General features: G+C 43.8%; 1 protein-coding gene across 15 annotated transcripts; it reads right to left on the reverse strand.

Annotated features, from left to right (window-relative positions):
* Window positions 1-1,655: 1,655 nt before the first annotated feature.
* LOC100496379 (ficolin-1-B) lies at window positions 1,656-25,556 on the reverse strand. 15 transcript variants are annotated; one of them, XM_031890727.1, is made up of 20 exons: window positions 25,313-25,556; window positions 18,122-18,268; window positions 17,231-17,278; window positions 16,578-16,619; window positions 15,903-15,944; window positions 15,073-15,114; window positions 14,372-14,419; window positions 13,670-13,711; window positions 12,761-12,808; window positions 12,055-12,096; window positions 11,076-11,123; window positions 9,202-9,243; window positions 8,306-8,347; window positions 7,404-7,508; window positions 6,382-6,486; window positions 5,682-5,723; window positions 4,367-4,494; window positions 4,105-4,234; window positions 3,715-3,849; window positions 1,656-2,128 (listed from the first exon to the last, which is right to left on the reverse strand). In XM_031890727.1, the coding sequence occupies exons 2-20, from the start codon at window positions 18,204-18,206 to the stop codon at window positions 1,878-1,880; spliced, it is 1,467 nt and encodes a 488-aa protein (XP_031746587.1). In that variant the 5' UTR covers window positions 18,207-18,268; window positions 25,313-25,556; the 3' UTR covers window positions 1,656-1,877. The 15 variants fall into 15 exon arrangements, with proteins under 15 accessions (XP_031746587.1, XP_031746586.1, XP_031746585.1 ...); XM_031890726.1 differs by having other exon boundaries at window positions 14,372-14,413; window positions 15,903-15,950; window positions 25,313-25,555; XM_031890725.1 differs by having other exon boundaries at window positions 15,903-15,950; window positions 25,313-25,554.
* Between the last annotated feature and the right edge of the window lie 91 nt (window positions 25,557-25,647).

Consider the following 25,647-nt stretch of genomic DNA (forward strand, 5'->3'; position numbering starts at 1 on the left):
GGGAGACACTATGCAGGCCTTCACACAAAGGAGCAGCAAGATGGCCACCAGCAAGGGAGACACTATGCAGGCCTTCACACAAAGGAGAAGCAAGATGGCCACTAGCAAGGGAGACACTATGCAGGCCTTCACACAAAGGAGCAGCAACATGGCCGCTCATATCAGCTGTGCATGCTCTCTGTGAATCAAAATGGCTGCCGGCCACATGGAGTGAAACTACACCACCACCAATACTGAGAGCACCAACATGGCTGCTGAGAACCAGCAATACCCAACACATCAGTTGCACCAACAGAGACACTTATGGTTTCTGCGCCAGATGGAGCTGCACATACACCGTTACAGAGCCACAGCCTCAACTCTGCTCAGGGAGGCCGACCTGTTGCTTCTCATAGTCCTTCCAGCTGCCGCTCTCTCCTCCTGGCCTTTCCCAGCAGATCTTGTGGACCTTGGCCCCTCCATTGTAGGCCCCAAAGCCTAGGCCTCACCGGAAATTTTTGCCCTGGCCTGGGCAGACACTCTCCATTGCTACTAGCTGCTGGTTCTCTGCAGAGCACTGAGAGCCACGCCTACTCTGATCTCATTTCCCTGGGAGACAATAGGAGCCCTGGATGAGTGCTAAACTGTCTAAACCAGGGGTCCCCAACCGCCGGGCTGTTGACCGCCCAATTCATGTCATGCATGAGCGCTCCTCGCAACTAAAGGCGTAACTGAACGCGCCGCACACTGTGCTTCCACTAGAATGGCGCTTGGCATATGGCCCTGCCCCCCCTCCCCCGGTCCGTGGAACATTTTTCTGGTCGGAAACGGTCCTTGGTGCCAAAAGGGTTGGGGACCCCTGGTCTAAACTGTGTTGGCCTACTGCTACTAGCCACACTCTAGTCCTGCTGCCTCTTGGTACTCTGTAGAGACAGCTGCACTCTTACCAAGAGCAGTCTCAAAAATGAGCGCTGAATCTATAAACAGTGGCCCACTGCTAATAGCGCAGAAACAAATAGGCAATGGGCCTTCTATAGGTACACAAACAGGCCATCAATATAGTAGGCATCAAGAAAGCGCTTAAAGGAAAACTATACCCCCAGAATGAATACTTAATCAGTGGCCTATGATTAAATGCCTTGAGGGCCCAAATAGGAAAGGCTGTTTGTGGATCGTTAGACTGCCCATTGTCTATTTTTTAGTAACCTTAATGGGTGGGGTTATGACGTGGCAATCAGCGATTGGTCAATCGCTGTGTCAATGAATCCTGCCCAGTTTTGCTTATTTGGAAAACCAGGTAGACAGTTTTAACCTGGACAGCCCTTCCGTAAACCTGGCTGTCCAGGTCAAAACCAGACAGTTGGCTACCCTAGATACTCAGCCTAGAAGCCTTGCTGTAGAGCTGTCAGCCTTGACGGCTCTACAGGGCCAAGATGATCAAGGCTGAAGGGACCGGCAACGTGGCATGCTGAGCCTCCACCGCCTTTCCTGTGGCCCAACCCACTGACGCTGTGACTCAAAGCTGAGGTTTTGAGTCACGGTGTCCCCCCAAACTGAGGTTGTGAACCTGGGGAGCAGCTCCATGCTCCAAGGACAAATTTCCAAACCATGAGGAGAAGTTGAGGGACACTTACTCTTACTGTTGTAACCAAGAAATAATTATGGAATGAATCGACTCTGAGACGCAGAAGCAACTTTATTTTAGGGAGAAATAACTGCACAAATCATAGAGTAGCGACTAAAGCCATAACTGCCCAACATCCCCGAGCAGCAATGGAACATTCCCAGGCAATCATTCCAACACAATTCCAAGTGTTAATTTCCCGTGAAAGAAAAACACGGCCTTCTGAATGTAAAATCACCGGATAAGATACCTTGGATTCGATTATTCTCTGTTCCTATAGGGGCCGAAACTTCATTTCAGACTTTTTCAGTGAGTAGTTATACCCTCTGAATGTTTTCCAGGCGATTCCTCCATAGTTCTGACCGAGTGGTCCCCGCAAATATTCCCCATTCAGACAGGCATCGTAACACTTTACATACCACCAGGCCCCTTTGTATTTCTCTGCACAGTTACTGTTAACACTCTCATCGTAATCCGCATCCTTTGAGGCGAAAGCTTTGTTGTTGTGAGAAGACAAGGAGTCCCCTGGAAAGAGACAACATCCTTTACCTCCTCCAGCTCTTGATTTCCAAGGAAAATTACTGCAAGGAATCCCCTACCCATCATCCCCCGGCAGGGCATTCCCCAACCTCCTCACTGCTCTCACTGTAAGGAACTCCCTGCCCAACATCCCCCGGCAGGGCATTCCCCAACCTTACTGCCCTCAACTCGAGGAACCCCCTACCCAACATCCTCCAGCAGGGCATTCCCCAACCCCCTCACTGCCCTCACCATGAGGAACCCCCTACCCAACATCCCCCGGCAGGGCATTCCTTAACCTCACTGCCCTCACCATGAGGAACCCCCTACCCAACATCCCCCGGCAGGGCATTCCCCAACCTCTTCACTGTCCTCACTGTGAGGAACTCCCTACCCAACATCCCCCGGCAGGGCATTCCCCAACCTCCTCACTGCCCTCACCGTGAGGAACCCCCTACCCAACATCCCCCGGCAGGGCATTCCCCAGCCTCACTGCCCTCAACATGAGGAACCCCCTTCCGAACATCCCCCGGCAGGGCAATCCCCAACCTCTTCATTGCCCTCACTGTGAGGAACCCCCTACCCAACATCACCCAACAGGGCTTTCCCCAACCTCACTGCCCTCAACATGATCAACATGAGGAACCCCCTACCCAACATCTTCCAGCAGGGCATTCCCCAACCTCTTCACTGTCCTCACTGTGAGGAACCCCCTACCCAACATCCCCCAGCAGGGCATTCCCCAGCCTCACTGCCCTCAACATGAGGAACCCCCTACCCAACACACCCCGGCAGGACATTCCCCAACCTCACTGCCCTCAACATGAGGAACCCCCTACCCAACCTCTTCACTGTCCTCACCGTGAGGATCGCCCTACCCAACAACTCCAGCAGGGCATTCCCCAACCTCACTGCCCTCAACATGAGGAACCCCCTACCCAACCTCTTCACTGTCCTCACCGTGAGGATCGCCCTACCCAACAACTCCAGCAGGGCATTCCCCAACCTCACTGCCCTCAACATGAGGAACCCCCTACCCAACCTCTTCACTGTCCTCACCGTGAGGATCGCCCTACCCAACATCCCCCGGCAGGGCATTCCCCAACCTCACTGCCCTCACCGTGAAGAACCCTCTACCCAACATCCCCCGGCAGGGCATTCCCCAACCTCACTGCCTTCAAGATTAGGCACCCCCTACCCAACACAGCTTGTTATCCACAAATACCTCTGAATCCTTCTCAATTAAGGATACCTCCAACACATACCCATTTAATGTAATATGATCCCTAGGCAGCGTGCCTGTGTAGTTGATGGAAAGATGATGTTAATGACTGCAAGTTACACCTTGCGGGGGAGGTAGATGTTGGAGGAAATATAATGAATTCTAATTAGATATATTCCGGTGGTGCTGTGACATCCAGGAGGAGACAGCAGACAGGCAGTCTGTAACTTAGGAAAGGACAGAAAGAGAGGGCAGGAGGAGACCAGTAGAGTTGGGTGCCATCAGCATAAAGGTGGTGCTGACATCCAAATGACTGAATACATTTCCCTCAAGAATAGTTACCCCCACCCCCAATGACACAGTCATTTACCTGCAGTGCCCCCAGTGAATGCTCCAAGACGCAGGGTGTATTTCTGAGACTCTGGCTCCAGTCGGAATTGGCTGTAGGTGGCGTAGGTTCGATTGTTATCAAAATCCTCCAGGTCAATTCGCAGCTGGATATTCCCTGAATAGAGTAGGACGTTAGTAAGGTGGTGTGTAACCCCCATAACCAGACCCCCAGAAACAGCTTTGCCAATGTACCAACAACTGCTGAATGTTCCTGTTTCCCGACCTTACCATCTCCTCCCTCTGCTCATCATCCAGTCGATCAAATAATGTTGTATTAATGTAGATTACATTATTTACCATACCAACCCTTCTAAATCCACTGAGTATCTAGTGAGAAAATATGGGCAAGACTGCCGGCATGTGTGGGTACCTGAGGACGTAAGGCGGTGAATGTTCTCATTTCCCAACCAGAACTCGCTCAGTTGGCTGCCAAAACCTTGTCTGTAGGAACCCCAGTCTCTGTAGAAGTCCACAGAACCATCCATTCGTTTCTGAAACACCTGGCAGGGGGGGAAAGTCTATACTATAGGGAGCACAGATACTAAAGGGGGCACAGATATTTTAGGGAGCACAGATACTAGAGGGAGCACAGATACTAGAGAGACTAGAGGGACTTTCTATTGTATACTTACTATCCATCCGCCTCCATCTGTATGCATGTCACAGAGAACATTTAGAGGCTTGTTACCATCTGGGTAGATTGTGTACCAGCCGGAAAATAGGACTCCATACGTGCGCAGCTCCATACAGTTCTTAACAGCTACAGATACACAAGGGATATATTACGATATTAGTTAATTCATGATATTGAAACATGGCTCTTAGGGGGTGGGACTTGGAAAACAAGGAAGCAAAATCACCATATTGGTTAGGGAGAGAGGGGCTAAAAGGAGCCTTGATGGTAGGGGAAGCCAGTGCAGAGATTGGCAGAGTGGCATGGCAGAGGGACTGGCAGAGGGGGAGCGGTTGGAGAGGTGTATGAGCCTGGCGAGAGATGATAAGAGAGTGAATAGGAATTTTGGCAGCATCTTGAGTGATAAATGATCATATTTTGGAAATATTTCTTAGGTGAAAGTGACATGATTTGATAAGTGGATATGAGGAGTGAAGGACAGGGCAGAATCAAGGATAACCCCAAGGTACCAGGCCTGGGAAGATGGGGTGATGGTAGAATTGGTAACTGGGATAGATACCTCGGGAACAATGTGGGTGTTGGATGGGGGAAAGAGAACCAGTTCAGAGAGGGTTAATTTAAGGAAACATTGGGACATCCAAGTAGAGATAATGGGCAGGCAGGGAGAGACACGAGTTAGAAGCTCTAGGTTGAGATGAAAGATAGATCTGAGTATCATCAGCATAGAAAAGCTTGAAAGCCAAGAGAATTGATTAGTTTGCCAAGTGAGGAGGTATAGAGAGAAAATAGTAGGGGGCCCAGGGCAGAGCCTTGAGGAACCCTGATGGAAAGAGGCAAGGGGAGAAGATGATGCTCCATTGTAAGAGACACTGAAAGATCCATCTGAGAAATAAGAAGATGAAAACCAGGACAAGGCAGTGTCACGAAGGCCAAGAGAGCAGAGAGACTGGAGGAGAAGAGGGGGATCCACAGAGTCAAAAGCAGCTGAGAGATAAAGAAGTATTAGTAGTGAGTATTGGTTTTTGGCTTTAGCCGATAGGAGGTCATTAGATAGTCGGGTTAGAGCAGTTTTGGTGAAGTGGTGTTGTCTAAAACCAGATTGTAGGGGATCCAGCAGGTTATTGTCAGAGAGGAATAGCGTCACTAGGCGCTTGAGTAGTTTGGAGATGAATGGGAGAGATAGGTCAGAGCTTACTAACATTGGAAGAATCTATATATATCAACCTTAATCTTTTTGTTTTTTTGTCTGTTTTCTTATAAGGATCAGAACAAATGAGTTGTGGGTCTCAGCCTGCGGAACAGAACATTCTTACCTGGGTACCACACTCTAGATTCTCCTTTCTCCCCTTGATGTCCTGAAAATAAGTAGAAATGTAGGTCATGATAACAAGCTGGGGCACACTGGTCCATTGAGCTTCATACTAAGCCACTGTTCCATGTTCTGTCTCATCCACGAGACTTTTTAATTTCAGATATGGAAAAAAGTAAATCAAAGACTAAATGTAAGGGAAAAACATTGAGAAATCAAATAGGTCTCACAGAGAGATGACACATTTGTTTCAGAAGCTCATTGGAGTTCCCGTTTCACTTGGTCTCATCACCAACCAAGTTTCCAACCCAAGCCTGCCAGCTTACTTCAGTGACTGCATCTGAGGCAGTTGTACATCTACCCTGGGTTCCTTTTTCATTGGGCGCCTACACTGGGTGGGCGTCATCTAGGGATGACTAATCCCACACTGTCTCTCCTTGGTAGAGCAGAGAAGTCCTCATTCTAGCCCTCACATTCCTACAGCAGAACATAACAGGAACTAGATTGGCCCAAGGGCCTACAGCACATCCTACCCTCTGTTCAAAGTGGGTTACCCCTGGGCCAATAGGAGAACATCCCTCCCTCAATGTATACATTTGTTTGATTCCATAATAAGTAAACTGAGTGTAGGACATTGGTCTTTTGCAGAATTTCACTGTTATATATTTCACTTTGAAACATGGAGAAGAAGGTTCCCCACTTACCTGCTGGCCCTGTATCTCCTTTTAAACCTGGTGGTCCAGGAGCCCCTGTGCACTCTCTCAGAATCGCCAGTTTGTCTGATTCACCACCCCCAAGAAGTTTCACATCTGTGGGAAAGCAAAACACATTAGGATCAAGGAATGTGATTGATTTTGATTGCAAGCTCTTCAGGGAAAGGGCCTCACTCACACTGTGATTGGAAATCCTACCACTTACACAGTTAAATATTTAGTAACCGCACCCCCTGTTAGTGCTCACGTTTGGGCGGCGCTGTATAATAATTCAACAGAAATACAATGGGCACAAGGCTATATACAAATGGAACCTCAAGGGAACTCTCAACAGGCTGAGGCACATTGGTCCATTGAGCTTCATACTAAACCAAGGTTCCGCGTTCTGTCTCATCCAAGAGACTTTTTAATTTCAGATTTGAAAAAAAAGTATATTGAAGACTAAATGCAAGGGAAAAACACTGAGAAGTCTAAAAGATCTCACAGAGAGACACATTTGTTTCAGAAGCTCTTGGAGTTCCCGTTTCAGTTGGTCTCATCAGCAAGTTTCCAACCCAAGCCTACCAGTTTACTTCAGTGATTGCATCTGAGGCAGCTGTACATCTACCCTGGGTTCCTTTTCCCTTGGGTCCCTACACTTGGTGGGTGTCCTCTAGGGATGACTAACCCCACACTGTCTCTCCTTGGTAGAGCAGAGAAGTCCTCATTCTAGCCCTCACAATCCTACAGTGTAACATAACAGGAACTAGATTGGCCCCAGGGCCTACAGCACATCCTACCCTCTGTTCAAAGTGGGGTCCAAAGAGGAAAAACTATAGGATCCATCCCCTTTGATAGAATTGAGAATATACATGAGACCCCTGGGCCAATAAGAGAACATCCCTCCCTCAAAGTGTACGTAATGTTTGATTCCATAATAAGTAAATTGAGTGTAGGACATTGGTCTTTTGCAGAATTTCACTGTTATATATTTCACTTTGAAACATGGAGAAGATGGAAGGTTCCTCACATACCTGCTGGTCCTGTATCTCCCTTTAATCCTGGTTGTCCAGGAGCCCCTAGGCACCCTCTCAAAATCACCAGTTTGTCTGATTTACCATCCCCAAGAAGTTTCACATCTGTGGGAAAGCAAAACACATTGGGATCAAGGAATGTGATTGATTTTGATTGCAAGCTCTTCAGGTAAAGGGCCTCACTCACACTTACAATATAAGATCCAGGGAGTTTCCATTGGAGAGAGGGGGCATCAGAGCACAGAGATAACACAAAGGAGGATGTGAGTGCAAGGAGTTTACAGACAGTAGGGGCATTAGGATTGTTAACAGGTATGTTAAAGTCACCTAGTACAATGGATGGGGAATCAGAGGAAAGAAAATAAGAAAGCCAGGCAGAAACGTTGTCAAAGAATTGTGAGGTTGGTCCAGGAGGTCGATATATGACCGCAATTTGAAGCAAACATAGGGAGAAGAGCCTACAAAGGGTTCGGTGGGCCTTTATAATCCCTATCTGGCAAGTTGGGACATGTTGGTTGGAGGTTGGGGCAGGTACTGATAAATCTGCATAAAAGTGACCACAGGACAGTAGTGAGGGAGCGGGATGTGAGGGTTCCAGGAATTGGAAAGACTGCAGTAATGATGGGGGATTGAGCCAACCGAGGGAAGCCATGATGGACCTGCTGGAGGGAGTGGTGATGACCTACATATTTCCCTCCATTCTGGTGTTTGGTGGTAACAATAATGTAGACTGCATAATTAATCATTAACTATATATATCTCTTAAAAATACATAATAGCTTTATTATCCAATATATTTCAACTTTATTCATTACTTATTGGTGTGAGTTTTTTGTCTGTTTTCTGATGAAAATGGAACAAATGAGCTGTGGGTCTCAGCGTGAGGAACAGAACGTTCTTACCTTGGTACCACACTCCAGGTTCTCCTTTCTCCCCTTTTTTTCCTGAAAATTAGTAGAAAAGTAGGTCATGATAACAGGCTGAGGCACATTGGTCCAAAGAGCTTCATGCTAAACCACTGTTCCACGTTCTGTCTCATCCAAGAGACTTTTTAATTTGAGATATGGAACAAAAGTATATGGAAGACTAAATGCAAGGAAAGAACATTGATAAGTCAAATTGATCTCACAGAGAGATGCCACATTTGTTTAAGAAGCTCATTGGAGTTCCCATTTCAGTTGATCTCATCACCAAGTTTCCAACCCAAGCCTACCAGCTTACTTCAGTGACTGCATCAGTTGTACATCTACCCTTGGTACCTTTTCCCTTGGGTCCCTACACTTGGTGGGTGTCATCTCAGGATGACTAACCCCACACTGTCTCTCCTTGGTAGAGCAGAGAAGTCCTCATTCTAGCCCTCACAGTCCTACAGCGTAACATAACAGGAACTAGATTGGCCCCGGGGACTACAGCACATCCTACCCTCTGTTTAAAGTGGGTTCCAAAGAGGAAAAGAAAGAATTTGGAATATACATAAGGTAAGTGTGGGTTTGTGGGTGCTGGGTTTACTTGGATGGGTTGAACTTGATGGACTCTGGTCTTTTTTCAACCCTATGTAACTATGTAACTATAACATAACAGGAACTAGATTGGCCCTGGGGCCTATAGCACATCCTAGCCTCTGTTTAAAGTGGGGTCCAAAGAGAGAAAAACTATAGAGTCCTTCCCCTTTGAAAGAATTCAGAATACACATAAGACCCCTGAGCCAATAGGAGAACATCACTCCCTCAAAGTATACGTTATGTTTGATTCCATAATAAGTAAACTGAGTGTAGGACATTGGTCAGTTTGTTCTTACCTTGGTACCACACTCCAGATTCTCCTTTCTCCCCTTTTTGTCCTGGAAAGTAGTAGAAATATAAGTCATGATAACAGGCTGAGGCACATTGGTCCGTTGAGCTTCATACTAAACCACAGTCCTGTGTTCTGTCTCATCCAAGAGACTTTTTAATTTCAGATATGGAACAAAAGTATATTGAAGACTAAATACAAGGGAAAGAACATTGATAAGTCAAATAGGTCTCACAGAGAGATGACACATTTGTTTCAGAAGCTCATTGGAGTTCCCGTTTCAGTTGGTCTCATCACCAAGTTTCTAACCCAAGCCTACCAGTTTACTTCAGTGACTGCATCTGAGGCAGTTGTACATCTACCCTGGGTACCTTTTCCCTTGGGTCCCTACACTTGATGGGTGTCATCTAGGGATGACTAACCCCACACTGTCTCTCCTTGGTAGAGCAGAGAAGTCCTCATTCTAGCCTCACAGTCCTACAGTATAACATAACAGGGACTAGATTGGCCCCAGGTAGTGATGGGCGAAAAGTTTCGCCAGGCATGGATTCGCGGCGAATTTCCGTGTTTCGCCATTGGCGGATTGTTTCGCGAAACTGCTGAAAAATTTCACCGCGGAAAAATTCGCTGCACGTCCAAAAATTGTCGACGGCGTCAAAAAAGAATAGTCGCGGGCGACAAAATAATAGCTGCGTGCGACTAAACAATAGCCGTGCAACAAAACAATAGCCGCGGGCGATGAAACAATCGCTGTGCGACGAAACAATAGCCGCATGCGACGAAACAATTGCCGTGCGACGAAACAATAGCCGCGTGCGATGAAACAATCGGCGTGCGACGAAACAATAGCCGCGTGCGACGAAACAATCGCCGTGCGACGAAATAATAGCCGCGTGCGACGAAACAATCGCCGTGCGACGAAACAATAGCCGCGTGCGACGAAACGATCGTCGTGCGACGAAATGATCGATGTGCGAAGAAACAATAGCCGCGTGCGACGAAACAACAGCTGCGCACAACAATTTTTTTTGTCGCACAACATTTTCGCCGTTTCGCGAATTTTTCGCCGTTTCGCGGATCTTTTGAAAGATTCGCGAATTTTTTGGCGAAGCGAAACGGAACAGATTCGCTCATCACAAGCCCCAGGGCCTACAGCACATCCTGCCCTCTGTTTAAAGTGGGATCCAAAGAGGAAAAACTATAGAATCCCTCCCCTTTGAAAGAATTTGGAATATACATAAGACCCCTCGGCCAGTAGGAGAACATCCCTCCCTCAAAGTATATGTTATGTTTGATTCCATAATAAGTACCGTATATACTCGAGTATAAACCGATCCGAATATAAGCCGAGGTACCTAATTTTACCTAAGAAAACTGGAAAAACTTATTAACTCGAGTATAAGCCTAGGGTGGGAAATGCAGCAGCTACTGCTAAGTTTCAATAATCAAAATAAATACCAGTAAAATTACATAAATTGAGGCATCAGTGGGGTATATGTTTTTAAGTATTTATTTAAAAGAAAAACAATAAACTAGCTCTGTAAGTGGAGAAAAGGGTCAACAAAAACAATATGAGTACCACCCCACGCTCATTGCTCATTGGCAAACTGGAAGCAGACCCAGTCCCGGAGGACACGTAAGGGGGAATAAGTATTGCTAGTGGGAGCCTAGGCCAGGGCACTGGAGGGTCCGGTTGCAGGTGGCCTAATTTGCACACAAAGGACAAAGGGTGCTGAAGGGAGTCTGGAGGGACCCATGGCACCCGACTCGAGTATGAGCCGAGGCTGACTTTTTCAGCACATTTTGGGTGCTGAAAAACTAGGCTTATACTCGAGTATATACAGTAAACTGAGTGTAGGACATTGGTCAGATTGTTCTTACCTTGGTACCACACTCCAGGTTCTCCTTTCTCTCCTTGATGACCTGAAACTTAGTAGAAATGTAAATCATAACAACAGGCTGAGGCACATTGGTCCATTGAGCTTAAAACTAAATCACTGTTCTGTCTCATTCAGGAGACTTTTCAATTTCAGACATGGAAAAAAAGTATATCGAAGACTAAATGCAAGGGAAGAACATTGAGAAGTCAAATAGATCTCACAGAGGGATGACACATTTGTTTTTTAGAAGCTCATTGGAGTTCCCATTTTGGTTGGTTCAGTTGGTCTCATCACCAAGTTTCCAACCCAAGCCTACTATCTTACTTCAGTGACTGCATCTGAGGCAGTTGTACATCTACCCTGGGTTCCTTTTCCCTTGGGTCCCTACACTTGGTTGGTGTCATCTAGGGATGACTAACCGCACGCTGTCTCTCATTGGTAGAGCAGAAAAGTCCTCATTCTAGCCAGGCCCCGATTTGTGGAGAGGCCACAAAGGGCCGGGCCTAGGGCGGGGCAAACCCGGGGGCGGCATGCCGCACCAAAATCGTAAAATTGTTGTTCCCATACGGAGCAATGGAGACTTCTCCCCACTGCTCCGGATGCAAGTTTGGCCTACCGCACATTCGTGCCCCCCCCCCTGTTTGCGCATGCGCTTTCCCCTGTTAACGCATGCTTGAAACCAGGGGGGGATGTGACTGGGGGAGGCCAGTTTGGAAATCCGGCCCTGATTCTAGCCCTCACAGTCCTACAGTGTAACATAACAGGAACTAGATTGGCCCCGGGGCCTATAGCACATCCAACCCTCTGTTCAAAGTGGGGTCCAAATAAGAAAAACTATAGGATCTCTCCCCTTTTAAAGAATTGGGAATATACATGAGTCCCCTGGGCCAATAGGAGAACATCTCTCCCTCAAAGTATACGTTATGTTTGATTCCATAATAAGTAAATTGAGTGTAGGACATTGGTCAGTTTGTTCTTACCTTGGTACCACACTCCAGATTCTCCTTTCTCCCCTTTTTGTCCTGAAAAGTAGAAGAAATGTAGGTCATGATAACAGGCTGAGGCACATTGGTCCATTGAGCTTCATACTAAACCACAGTCCTGTGTTCTGTCTAATCCAAGAGTCTTTTTAATTTCAGATATGGAACAAAAGTATATTGAAGACTAAATGCAAGGGAAAGAACATTGAGAAGTCAAATAGATCTCACAGAGAGATGACACATTTGTTTCAGAAGCTCATTGGAGTTCCAGTTTCAGTTGGTCTCATCACCAAGTTTCCAACCCAAGCCTACCAGCTTACTTCAGAGACTGCATCTGAGGCAGTTGTACATCTACCCTGGGTACCTTTTCCCTTGGGTCCCTACACTTGGTAGGTGTCATCTAGGGATGACTAACCCCACACTGTCTCTCCTTGGTAGAGCAGAGAAGTCCTCATTCTAGCCTCACAGTCCTACAGTATAACATAACAGGGACTAGATTGGCCCCAGGGCCTACAGCACATCCTACCCTCTGTTTAAAGTGGGATCCAAAGAAGGAAAAACTATAGAATCCCTCCCCTTTGAAAGAATTCAGAATATACATGAGACCCCTGGGCCAATAGGAGAACGTCCCTCCCTCAAAGTATACGTTATGTTTGATTCCATAAAAAGTAAACTGAGTGTAGCACATTTGTCAGATTGTTCTTACCTGGGTACCACACTCCAGGTTCTCCTTTCTCTCCTTGATGTCCTGAAACTTAGTAGAAATGTAAGACATGAAAACAGGCTGAGGCACATTGGTCTGTTGAGCTTAAAACTAAATCACTGTTCTGGGTTCTGTCTCATTCAGGAGACTTTTCAATTTCAGACATGGAAAAAAGTATCGAAGACTAAATGCAAGGGAAGAACATTGAGAAGTCAAATAGATCTCACAGAGAGATGACACATTTGTTTTTTAGAAGCTCATTGGAGTTCCCAATTTGGTTGGTTCAGTTGGTCTCATCACCAAGTTTCCAACCCAAGCCTACTATTTTACTTCAGTGACTGCATCTGAGGCAGTTGTACATCTACCCTGGGTTCCTTCTCCCTTGGGTCCCTACACTTGGTTGGTGTCATCTAGGGGATGACTAACCACACGCTGTCTCTCATTGGTAGAGCAGAGAAGTCCTCATTCTAGCCAGGCCCAGATTTGTGGAGAGGCCACAAAGGGCCAGGCGTAGGGCGGGGCAAACCCGGGGGCGGCATGCCGCACCAAAATAGTAAAATTGTTGTTCCCATACGGAGTAATAGGGACTTCTCCCCTCTGCTCCCTATGCAAGTTTGGCCTACTGCCCCCCCTCCCCGTTTGCGCATTCCCGCTGTTCACGCATGCGTGCGACCGGCGGGGGGGTGGGACTGGGGGCAGCCTCGGGGTCATTCATTGGAACATAACAGAGGGGGTGCAACTGGGGGCAGCCTCAGGGTCATTCAGTGGAACATAACAGGAACTAGATTGGCACATCGTACCCTCTGTTCAAAGTGGGGTCCAATAGGAGAACATCTCTCCCTCAAAGTATACGTTATGTTTGATTCCATAATAAGTAAACTGAGTGTAGCACATTGGTCATATTGTTCTTACCTTTGTACCACACTCCAGATTCTCCTTTCTCCCCTTTTTGTCCTGAAAATAAGTAGATATGTAAGTCATGATAACAGACTGAGGCACATTGGTCCATTGAGCTTCATACGAAACCACTGTTCTGCGTCTTATCCAAGAGACCTTTTAATTTGAGATATGGAAAGAAAGTATATCAAAGACTAAATGCAAGGGAAAAAACATTGAGAAGTCAAATAGATCTCACAGAGAGATGACACGTTTATTTAAGAAGCTCATTGGAGTTCCCGTTTCAGTTGGTCTCATCACCAAGTTTCCAACCCAAGCCTACCAGCTTACTTCAGTGACTGCATCTGAGGCAGTTGTACATCTACCCTGGGTACCTTTTCCCTTGGGTCCCTACACTTGGTGGGTGTCATCTAGGGATGACTAACCCCACACTGTCTCTCCTTGGTAGAGCAGAGAAGTCCTCATTCTAACCCTCACAGTCCTACAGTGTAACATAACAGGAACTAGATTGGCCCCGGGGCCTACAGCACATCCTACCCTCTGTTTAAAGTGGGGTCCAAAGAGGGAAAAACTATAGAATCCCTCCCCTTTGAAAGAATTCAGAATATACATAAGACCCCTGGGCCAATAAGAGAACATCCCTCCCTCAAAGTATACGTTATGTTTGATTCCATAAAAAGTAAACTGAGTGTAGGACATTGGTCAGATTGTTCTTACCTGGGTACCACACTCCAGGTTCTCCTTTCTCCCCTTGATGTCCTGAAACTTAGTAGAAATATAAGTCATAACAACAGGCTGAGGCACATTGGTCCATTGAGCTTCATACTAAATCACTGTTCCGCGTTCTGTCTCATCCAAGAGACTTTTTAATTTCAGATATGGAAAAAAGTATATTGAAGACTAAATGCAAGGGAAAAACATTGAGAAGTCAAATAGATCTCACAGAGAGATGACATTTGTTTCAGAAGTTCATTGGAGTTCCCGTTTCAGTTGGTCTCATCAAAAACTTTCCAACCCAAGCCTACCAGCTTACTTCAGTGACTGCATCTGAGGCAGTTGTACATCTACCCTGGGTTCCTTTTCTCTTGGGTCCTTACACTTGATGGGTGTCTTCTAGGGATGACTAACCCCACACTGTCTCTCCTTGGTATAGAAGAGAAATCCTCATTCTAGCCTCACAGTCCTACAGTGTAACATAACAGGAACTAGATTGGCCCCGGGGCCTACAGCACATCCTACCCTCTGTTCAAAGTGGGGACAAAAGAGGAAAAACTATAGGATCCCTTCCCTTTTAAAGAATTCGGAATATACAAAAGTCCCCTGGGCCAATAGGAGAACATCTCTACCTCAAAAAATACGTTATATTTGATTCCATAATAAGTAAATTGAGTGTAGGACATTGTTCATATTGTTCTTACCTTTGTACCACACTCTAGTTTCTCCTTTCTCCCCTTGTTGTCCTGAAAATTAGTAGAAATGTAAGTCATGATAACAGGCTGAGGCACATTGGTCCATTGAGCTTCATACTAAACCAATGATCTGCTTTCTGTCTCATCCAAGAGACTTTTTAATTTTAGATATGGAAAAAGAGTATATCAAAGACTAAATGCAAGGGAAAGAACATTGAGAAGCCAAATAGATCTCACAGAGAGATGACACATTTGTTTAAGAAGCTCATTGGAGTTCCCGTTTCAATTGGTCTCATCACCAAGTTTCCAACCCAAGCCTACCAGCTTACTTCAATGACTGCATCTGAGGCAGTTGTACATCTACCCTGGGTACCTTTTCCCTTGGGTCCCTAAACTTGGTGGGTGTCATCAAGGGATGACTAACCCCACACTGTCTCTCCTTGGTAGAGCAGAGAAGTCCTCATTCTAGCCTTCACAGTCCTACAGCATAACAGGTTTATGTATGTGAGTCTGTAGATTGGTAGGTGTGGGTTTGTGGGTGCTGGGTTTACTTGGATGGGTTGAACTTGATGGACTCTGGTCTTTTTTCAACCCTATGTAACTATGTAACTATGTAACAATAACATAACAGGAACTAGATTGGCCCCGGGGCTATAGCACATCCTACCCTCTGTTTAAAGTGGGGTCCAAAGAGGGAAAAACTATAGAATCTTCCCCTTTGAAAGAATTCAGAATATACATAAGACCCCTGGACCAATAAGAGAACATCCCTCCCTCAAAGTATACGTTATGTTTGATTCCATAAAAAGTAAACTGAGTGTAGGACAGATTGTTCTTACCTGGGTACCACACTCCAGGTTCTCCTTTATCCCCTTGATGTCCTGAAACTTAGTAGAAATGTAAGTCATAACAACAGGCTGAGACACATTGGTCCATTGAGCTTCATACTTAATCACTGTTCTGCGTTCTGTCTCATCCAATAGACTTTTTAATTTCAGATATGGAAAAAAAAGTATATGGAAGACTAAATGCAAGGGAAAGAACATTGGTAAGTCAAATAGATCTCACAGAGAGATGACACATTTGTTTCAGAAGCTCATTGGAGTTGCCGTTTGAGTTGGTCTCATCACCAAGTTTCCAACCCAAGCCTACCAGCTTACTTCAGTGACTGCATCTGAGGCAGTTGTACATCTACCCTGGGTTCCTTTTCCCTTGGGTCCCTACACTTGGTGGGTGTCATCTAGCGATTACTAACCCTATGTTGTCCTCATTCTAGCCTCACAGTCCTACAGTGTAACATAACAGGAACTAGATTGGCCCCGGGGACTACAGCACATCCTACCCTCTGTTCAAAGTGGGGTCCAAAGAGGAAAAAACATAGGATCTCTCCCATTTTAAAGAATTCGGAATATACATAAGTCCCTTGGGCCAATAGGAGAACATCTCTTCCTCAAAGAATACTTTATTCCATAATAAGTGAATTGAGTGTAGGACATTGGTCATAGTGTTCTTACCTTGGTACCACACTCCAGGTTCTCCTTTCTCCCCTTGATGTCCTGAAAATTAGTAGATATTTAAGTCATGATAACAGGCTGAGGCACATTGGTCCATTGAGCTTCATACTAAACCAGTGATCTGCTTTCTGTCTCATCCAAGAGACTTTTTAATTTTAGATATGGAAAAAAGTATATTGAAGACTAAATGCAAGGGATTGAACATTGAGAAGCCAAATAGATCTCACAGAGTGATGACACATTTGTTTCAGAAGCTCATTGGAGTTCCCGTTTCATCTACCCTGGGTTCCTTTTCCATTGGGTCCCTACACTTGGTGAGTGTCATTTAGGGATGACTAACCCCACGCTGTCTCTCCTTGGTAGAGCAGAGAAGTCCTCATTCTAGCCCTCACAGTCCTACAGTGTAACATAACAGGAACTAGATTGGCCCCGGGGCCTACAGCACATCCTACCCTCTGTTCAAAGTGGGGTCCAAAGAGGAAAAACTATAGGATCCCTCCCCTTTGATAGAATTCAGAATATACATAAGACCCCTGGGCCAATAGGAGAACATCTCTCCCTCAAAGAATACGCTATGTTTGATTATATATTTCAATATATATTTTATATATTTCATTTTGAAACATGGAGAAGATGGAAGGTTCCCCACTTACCTGCTGGCAATGCATCTCCTTTTAATCCAACAGTGACAACTTTCACATCTGTCAAAAAGCAAAACACATTGGGTTTAAGAAATGTGATTGATTGTGATTGAAATCTCTTCAGGGCATGGAACTCACTCACACATATTTAGTAACCCCACCCCCTGTATAATAATTCAACAGAAATGCATTGGGCACGAGGCTACATACAAAGGGAACCTTTTGGGTTTCACATTTTTCCAATGGAAATGTACAGTAATGTTCCAGAATGTTGTATTTTTTGGATCAAAGCTTCAGATAACCAATTCAAAAAATCCCAAGAGAATCCCTGGCTCCATCCCAAGGCAACGTATATTCTCTCTCTGGTTCTACTCACGTACAGCTGCCATTCCTACTTCCCTACAGCCCCATGTTCTGCTGTGTTTGTCTCTGTATTGTATGTACAGTATATAGAGAATACTCCCCAGTATCATGAACATGGCGGCTGCGCCTTCATATCCCCTTTATGTCTCCATGAACTTCTGGGTCTCCTCCAACCCACAGTTCCACCGACCCACAGGTCATGTTAGTATTTCCCTATTCCCAGTTCAACAGAATAATAATAATAGGATCCAGCCCAATGAGACAGAGACATGTCCAGTAGGACAATGGCACAAACCCAACTGGGGCAAATACAGACTGATACATGGGGATAACCAATAAGCCCCAATACACTGAGGGGACCTACATGGGATTGGATGAGACTACTGATCAGCACTGAGAGGGGAACAGAGGAAAAGCCAACAATCCAACCATAGACTGTGAAACACTGGGCTATGATCTTCTTTCCCACTGGTTGTTTTTAGTCACATCTACAAAATGAGGCTAAAACGTAACACTGCACGTCTTTGCATCTGTACTCACCTGGCTTGGACATGTCTTGGGCGCGGCTGGAAACAGTGATCCCAGTAAGAACCAAAAGGAACGTATTTAGGAGAGAAATTCCCATGGCCGCTGCTGCCTCCGTCTATGGTATGGTCTCAGGTATTTGCCAAACTTGATAATATTTACCTGGAAAGATCCCGGGCTTGTTGGTTTATCGGAAAAGGTAAAGATGATTAACTGTAAATAAACTTATGGGCTTTGTCCTTACAGGCAGGGCTTGGATATTATAGAATCTTACCAAACTGGAATATATATACCAGTAAATATTGCCCTTTTACATCCATACTCTTGAGCTGCCATTTTGTGCTTCCTCAGATCATCTGACAGGAAGTGATGCAGCTCTAACTGTAACAGGAAGTATGTAGGGCGGGAGCACACCAAGGCATTCATGCAGGCAGGTTAACAAATAAACTTCACACATATGTCAGTGTAGATAGCTGTATTTACAATGTCGCTGGATTCCCTGACTAACGGGGTGCCTGTTGGAACCTGGTTCCCCTTTCTCCTGGTTGGGGTAGAGGATGACCATTCTATCTACCCTGACTGCCTTATGACCTAGTGCTCGCTATTACATCCCTCTAACCTATTCTAGCTGTTCCTCTCCTAGTGCCTCGGGTCCTGACGGTAGATGGTAACTTGACCACGCCCTCTTGTCAAAAGACCCTGAACCTGGGTGTGGCTGCTCCTTTTATACCTTCCTGTCTGCACTGCCCTCTGGTGGCCAGTGATCTAAGTTACACTAAGCTATTTAAATTATAACCAAATCACTCTACTGCCACCTAGTGGCCAAACTAACCAATAACACTTTTAAAACACCTAAAAAATTCACTAGTACACATATTAAGCATACACATTTCTCCTTCTCTTGCTCCAACATTTTCCACCTCCTTACAAATAGTGTGGGAGTGAAAGGCAGACCACTAAGACCTGACATAAACAGTATGTGTGACTAGGGTTGCCACCTGTCCAGTTGTCACCCAGACAGCCCAGTTTTTTGCCTTCTTTTACTTTCCAGCTTTCAAACAGGGATCAGTCAGACAAAAAACTATTGCTCTGTGAGGACTGGAGCCAAACCTGCCCCCATATTCAAGGTGAGGCCTTACCAGGGAGCTATAAGGAGACAAAGTATGTTTTCATCCCTTGAGTCAATGCCCTTTTTATACAAGACAGCACTTTATTTGCTTTAGTAGCCACAGAATGACACTGCCTAGAGTTACACAGCTTGTTATCCACAAATACCCCCTTAATTCTTCTCAATGTAGAATCCCCCCAGCACTCTACCATTCAGGGTATAACTCACATTGATATAATTTCTACCAAAGTGCATAAACTTGCATTTATCCTCATTGCCTGTATAGTTAGGGGGTGTTACATCACAAAATATGCTGATAGTGGGCTCTGTGTGCAAAAGTTGATTTGGCAGGCGAGAAATCCAAATACGCTATTTTCATTTCGGGGTCAGTACACACCACAGACTTTGGTATATCTATGCATATTGGGCATCAAACTGTTTAGTAGACCTTAGGTGTTCCTATTTGGGGTGACTTGCCTTTGTACGCAAGAAATTGTGTGAGATAAATGCAGTAAATTGCGACATTTTTAGGCGATTTTCTGAAATGTCATAAAAACCACTAACTTTACGAAAGCTTTGCAGATTGGTACTTTGGTGTAGAAAGGACTCCTTACCCATGTTGGATTTGTCAGAATGTGTACTTTCTAAAACTATATGGTTTTCTGGGAGTCTCTGTATAGTTAGGGGGGTTACGGCACATAATACGCTGACAGGGGGCTCTGTGTGCAAAAGCTGAGTTGGCAGGCGAGAAATCCTTATGCGCTATTTTCATTTTGGGGTCAGTACATACTGCAGACTTTGGTATATCTATGCATATTGGGTATCAAACTGTTCAGTAGCCCTTAGGAGTTCCTATTTGGGGTGATTTGCCTTTGTATGCAAGAAATTGTGTGAGATAAATGCGGCAAACTGCAACATTTTTATGTGATTTTCTGAAATGTCATAAAAATCTGCAAACTTAGGAAAGCTTTACAGCTTGGTACTTTGGAGTAAAAAGAAATGTGTACCCATTATAGATTCGGGGGGATGTGTACTTTCCAAAAATATATGGCTTTCTGGGGTGAGTGTACTTTTTATAGCATTATCCCACATTAAGGATGTAAATGTGTTGATTTTGCAGGAGCTGAAATGATAGATCATATGGGGGTATGTTCCCGTTGGGGCCCCTACATGCCACATACTAAGGTAAACCTATACATATTTGGTATTAAACTGTTCAATGGACCCCTGGTGTTCAAATTTAGGGTGTTTCATCTTGGTACCTAACGCTATGTGGGAGATAAGATGCTGCAGGAAGTGGAAGCTTTGAGGGGATTTATGGAAATGTCATCAAAATTGCTAAATTTAGAAAAGCTTTGCGGCTTGGCACTTTGGAGTAGAAAGACACAGATATCCATTTTAGATTCGGGGGAATGTGTACTTTCCAAAAATATATGGCTTTCTGTGGTGAGCATACTTGTTACTAGCTTTATCTAACATATAATTATGTAAATGTGTTGATTTTGCTGGAGCTGAAATGACAGAAATGATAGATCATATGGGGGTATGTTCCCATTGGGGCCCCTACATGCCACATACTTAGGTAAACCCATACATAAAGGGGACCAAACTGTCCAGGGGACCCCTGGCATTGATATTTAGGGTTTTTTATCTGGTTACTTTATGACCTGTAGGAGATAAGATACTATTGACTGGAAGCTTTGAAGCGATTTTTTAAAAATGTCACAAATTTTGATAAAAACCAATAACTTTAGGAAAGCATTGCGACTTGGTAGTTTGGAGTAGACAGACAGTTGTGCCTATTCTGGATTCCCCAGAATCCTTTCTTTCCAAAAATGTACAATTTTCTGGCATAAACCTTCTGTTAGTGGAATTTTTGGCCTTGAAATCAAAAGTATGCAACTTTCTGGAGCAGTGCTTTAGGGATTTGATAGTGTACTGCTGGGAGTTTTTGCCCTATACAAGTGAGAAATCTCCATAAAACTATATATATTTGGTATTGGCACATACAGGAGACACAGGACTTTCCAAATTAGTTGTATTTTCATGCATAAAATAATTTTTTTTTCTAGTATGTTTGTTTATATTATGGAAAATGTGATTTTTTTTTTTCATTTTTAGACATTTAGAAGCCTATATCTTGTTATAGAATTGGAATGACACAAAAATTCTACCATATTTTGAAAGCTTAGGTTGTCCTGAAAAAAGCGATATATTGTTTTCCTGGGCAAACAAAAAGTCCCCCTGAGGAAAGGCCCCTAAAGTGAAATAGTGCAAAATGTTCTAAAACTGTCTGGCAATACAAGTTCCGCTTTGACCAAAACGGCTGGCAGTGAAAGGGTTAAATAAACCCAATAGGGCTGTTCTGCCCCAATAAGGGGTAATTATATCTTAGTTGGGATCAAGTACAGGTACTGTTTTATTATTACAGAGAAAAGGGAATCATTTAACCATGAAATAAACCCAATAGGGCTGTTCTGCCCCAATAAGGGGTAATTATATCTTAGTTGGGATCAAGTACAGGTACTGTTTTATTATTACAGAGAAAAGGGAATCATTTAACCATGAAATAAACCCAATAGGGCTGTTCTGCCCCAATAAGGGGTAATTATATCTTAAGGTGGCCATACACGTGGCGATCTGACGATGTTTCGTACGACCATCGGTCGCACGAAACATCGTAAGATCCGCCACACACCATTCAGGGCTGAATCGGCAGGTAAGGAGGTAGAAACAATAGGATTTCTACCTCCTTCTGCCGATTCAGCTCTGAAGGGAAAATTTTGGTCAGGCGCCTTCTATGGCGCCCGATCAAAATTTTCAAACTTGTCCGATCGGCGAGTCGTCCGATATCGGCAGCTTCCTGCGATATCGGTCGACTCGCCGACATGCCATACACGCACCGATTATCGTACGAAACGAGGTTTCGTACGATAATATCGGTGCGTGTATGGCCAACTTTAGTTGGGATCAAGTACAGGTACTGTTTTATTATTACAGAGAAAAGGGAATCATTTAACCATGAAATAAACCCAATAGGGCTGTTCTGCCCCAATAAGGGGTAATTATATCTTAGTTGGGATCAAGTACAGGTACTGTTTTATTATTACAGAGAAAAGGGAATCATTTAACCATGAAATAAACCCAATAGGGCTGTTCTGCCCCAATAAGGGGTAATTATATCTTAGTTGGGATCAAGTACAGGTACTGTTTTATTATTACAGAGAAAAGGGAATCATTTAACCATTAAATAAACCCAATAGGGCTGTTCTGCCCCAATAAGGGGTAATTATATCTTAGTTGGGATCAAGTACAGGTACTGTTTTATTATTACAGAGAAAAGGGAATAATTTAACCATGAAATAAACCCAATAGGGCTGTTCTGCCCCAATAAGGGGTAATTATATCTTAGTTGGGATCAAGTACAGGTACTGTTTTATTATTACAGAGAAAAGGGAATCATTTAACCATTAAATAAACCCAATAGGGCTGTTCTGCCCCCAATAAGGGGTAATTATATCTTAGTTGGGATCAAGTACAGGTACTGTTTTAATATTACAGAGAAAAGGGAATCCTTTAACCATTAAATAAACCCAATAGGGCTGTTCTGCCCCCAATAAGGGGTAATTATATCTTAGTTGGGATCAAGTACAGGTACTGTTTTATTATTACAGAGAAAAGGGAATCATTTAACCATTAAATAAACCCAATAGGGCTGTTCTGCCCCAATAAGGGGTAATTATATCTTAGTTGGGATCAAGTACAGGTATTGTTTTATTATTACAGAGAAAAGGGAATCATTTAACCATTAAATAAACCCAATAGGGCTGTTCTGCCCCAATAAGGGGTAATTATATCTTAGTTGGGATCAAGTACAGGTACTGTTTTATTATTACAGAGAAAAGGGAATAATTTAACCATTAAATAAACCCAATAGGGCTGTTCTGCCCCAATAAGGGGTAATTATATCTTAGTTGGGATCAAGTACAGGTACTGTTTTATTATTACAGAGAAAAGGGAATCATTTAACCATTAAATAAACCCAATAGGGCTGTTCTGCCCCAATAAGGGGTAATTATATCTTAGTTGGGATCAAGTACAGGTACTGTTTTATTATTACAGAGAAAAGGGAATCATTTAACCATGAAATAAACCCAATAGGGCTGTTCTGCCCCAATAAGGGGTAATTATATCTTAGTTGGGATCAAGTACAGGTACTGTTTTATTATTACAGAGAAAAGGGAATCATTTAACCATGAAATAAACCCAATAGGGCTGTTCTGCCCCAATAAGGGGTAATTATATCTTAAGGTGGCCATACACGTGGCGATCTGACGATGTTTCGTACGACCATCGGTCGCACGAAACATCGTAAGATCCGCCACACACCATTCAGGGCTGAATCGGCAGGTAAGGAGGTAGAAACAATAGGATTTCTACCTCCTTCTGCCGATTCAGCTCTGAAGGGAAAATTTTGGTCAGGCGCCTTCTATGGCGCCCGATCAAAATTTTCAAACTTGTCCGATCGGCGAGTCGTCCGATATCGGCAGCTTCCTGCGATATCGGTCGACTCGCCGACATGCCATACACGCACCGATTATCGTACGAAACGAGGTTTCGTACGATAATATCGGTGCGTGTATGGCCAACTTTAGTTGGGATCAAGTACAGGTACTGTTTTATTATTACAGAGAAAAGGGAATCATTTAACCATGAAATAAACCCAATAGGGCTGTTCTGCCCCAATAAGGGGTAATTATATCTTAGTTGGGATCAAGTACAGGTACTGTTTTATTATTACAGAGAAAAGGGAATCATTTAACCATTAAATAAACCCAATAGGGCTGTTCTGCCCCAATAAGGGGTAATTATATCTTAGTTGGGATCAAGTACAGGTGCTGTTTTATTATTACAGAGAAAAGGGAATCATTTAACCATTAAATAAACCCAATAGGGCTGTTCTGCCCCAATAAGGGGTAATTATATCTTAGTTGGGATCAAGTACAGGTACTGTTTTAATATTACAGAGAAAAGGGAATCCTTTAACCATTAAATAAACCCAATAGGGCTGTTCTGCCCCAATAAGGGGTAATTATATCTTAGTTGGGATCAAGTACAGGGACTGTTTTATTATTACAGAGAAAAGGGAATCATTTAACCATTAAATAAACCCAATAGGGCTGTTCTGCCCCCAATAAGGGGTAATTATATCTTAGTTGGGATCAAGTACAGGTACTGTTTTATTATTACAGAGAACAGGGAATCATTTAACCATTAAATAAACCCAATAGGGCTGTTCTGCCCCAATAAGGGGTAATTATATCTTAGTTGGGATCAAGTACAGGTACTGTTTTATTGTTACAGAGAAAAGGGAATCATTTAACCATTAAATAAACCCAATAGGGCTGTTCTGCCCCCAATAAGGGGTAATTATATCTTAGTTGGGATCAAGTACAGGTACTGTTTTATTATTACAGAGAAAAGGGAATCATTTAACCATGAAATAAACCCAATAGGGCTGTTCTGCCCCCAATAAGGGGTAATTATATCTTAGTTGGGATCAAGTACAGGTACTGTTTTATTATTACAGAGAAAAGGGAATCATTTAACCATTAAATAAACCCAATAGGGCTGTTCTGCCCCAATAAGGGGTAATTATATCTTAGTTGGGATCAAGTACAGGTACTGTTTTATTATTACAGAGAAAAGGGAATCATTTAACCATTAAATAAACCCTGTTCTGCCCCAATAAGGGGTAATTATATCTTAGTTGGGATCAAGTACAGGTACTGTTTTATTATTACACAGAAAAGGGAATCATTTAACCATGAAATAAACCCAATAGGGCTGTTCTGCCCCCAATAAGGGGTAATTATATCTTAGTTGGGATTAAGGACAGGTACTGTTTTATTATAACATAGTAAAAGGAAAAAAATATTTTTAAAAATTTGATTAACACAAAAGCCATTAAATCAGGTTACAAATACCACCAGCAGAAAGTACTTTAACATTTCATATAATTCACTTAAAACATTAAACAATTAATTATTTGCTACAATCAACGGCTTTCAGCTCCAAACACAACATTTAATACTCACGGTTGGATTCCCGAGGCTGACGCTCGCTCGGCGATGGATAAACTGTGTAGTCGAGGCGATTGGTTTTGTGGATAAAAATCATAAACAAACAGCAAGTTATTTACAAGCGATCCTGTGACCCTGTGACAGCAATAAAAATAAGACAAATGTGTTTTGTCTGAGAGGTAAACTCAGTTGTTTGTAAAATCTTTCTTAGATTCTTACTGGGCAAAATGGAGGGTTTATCTTTTCATGCACACAGGTACCTGCTCGCAAACGATGGCAAAAGGATAAAATACTAGTGATGAGTGAATTTTAGTCGGCAGGCATTAATCCACAGCGAATTTCCGCATTTC

This window comes from Xenopus tropicalis, chromosome 8, assembly GCF_000004195.4.
Source record: "Xenopus tropicalis strain Nigerian chromosome 8, UCB_Xtro_10.0, whole genome shotgun sequence".
Lineage (NCBI taxonomy): Eukaryota > Metazoa > Chordata > Amphibia > Anura > Pipidae > Xenopus > Xenopus tropicalis.

Bases quoted from the DNA above. Each gene is read 5' to 3' on its own strand.
- LOC100496379 (XM_031890725.1), bottom strand. From the start codon at position 18,206: ATGGGAATTTCTCTCCTAAATACGTTCCTTTTGGTTCTTACTGGGATC. The intron at 12,809-13,669 runs GTAAGAACAATA...ATTTCTACTAAG, and splicing joins ATCTGGAGTGTGGTACAAAG to TTTCAGGACATCAAGGAGAG. The intron at 5,724-6,381 runs GTAAGTGGGGAA...ACTTATTTTCAG, and splicing joins AGGAGATACAGGGCCAGCAG to GACATCAAGGGGAGAAAGGA.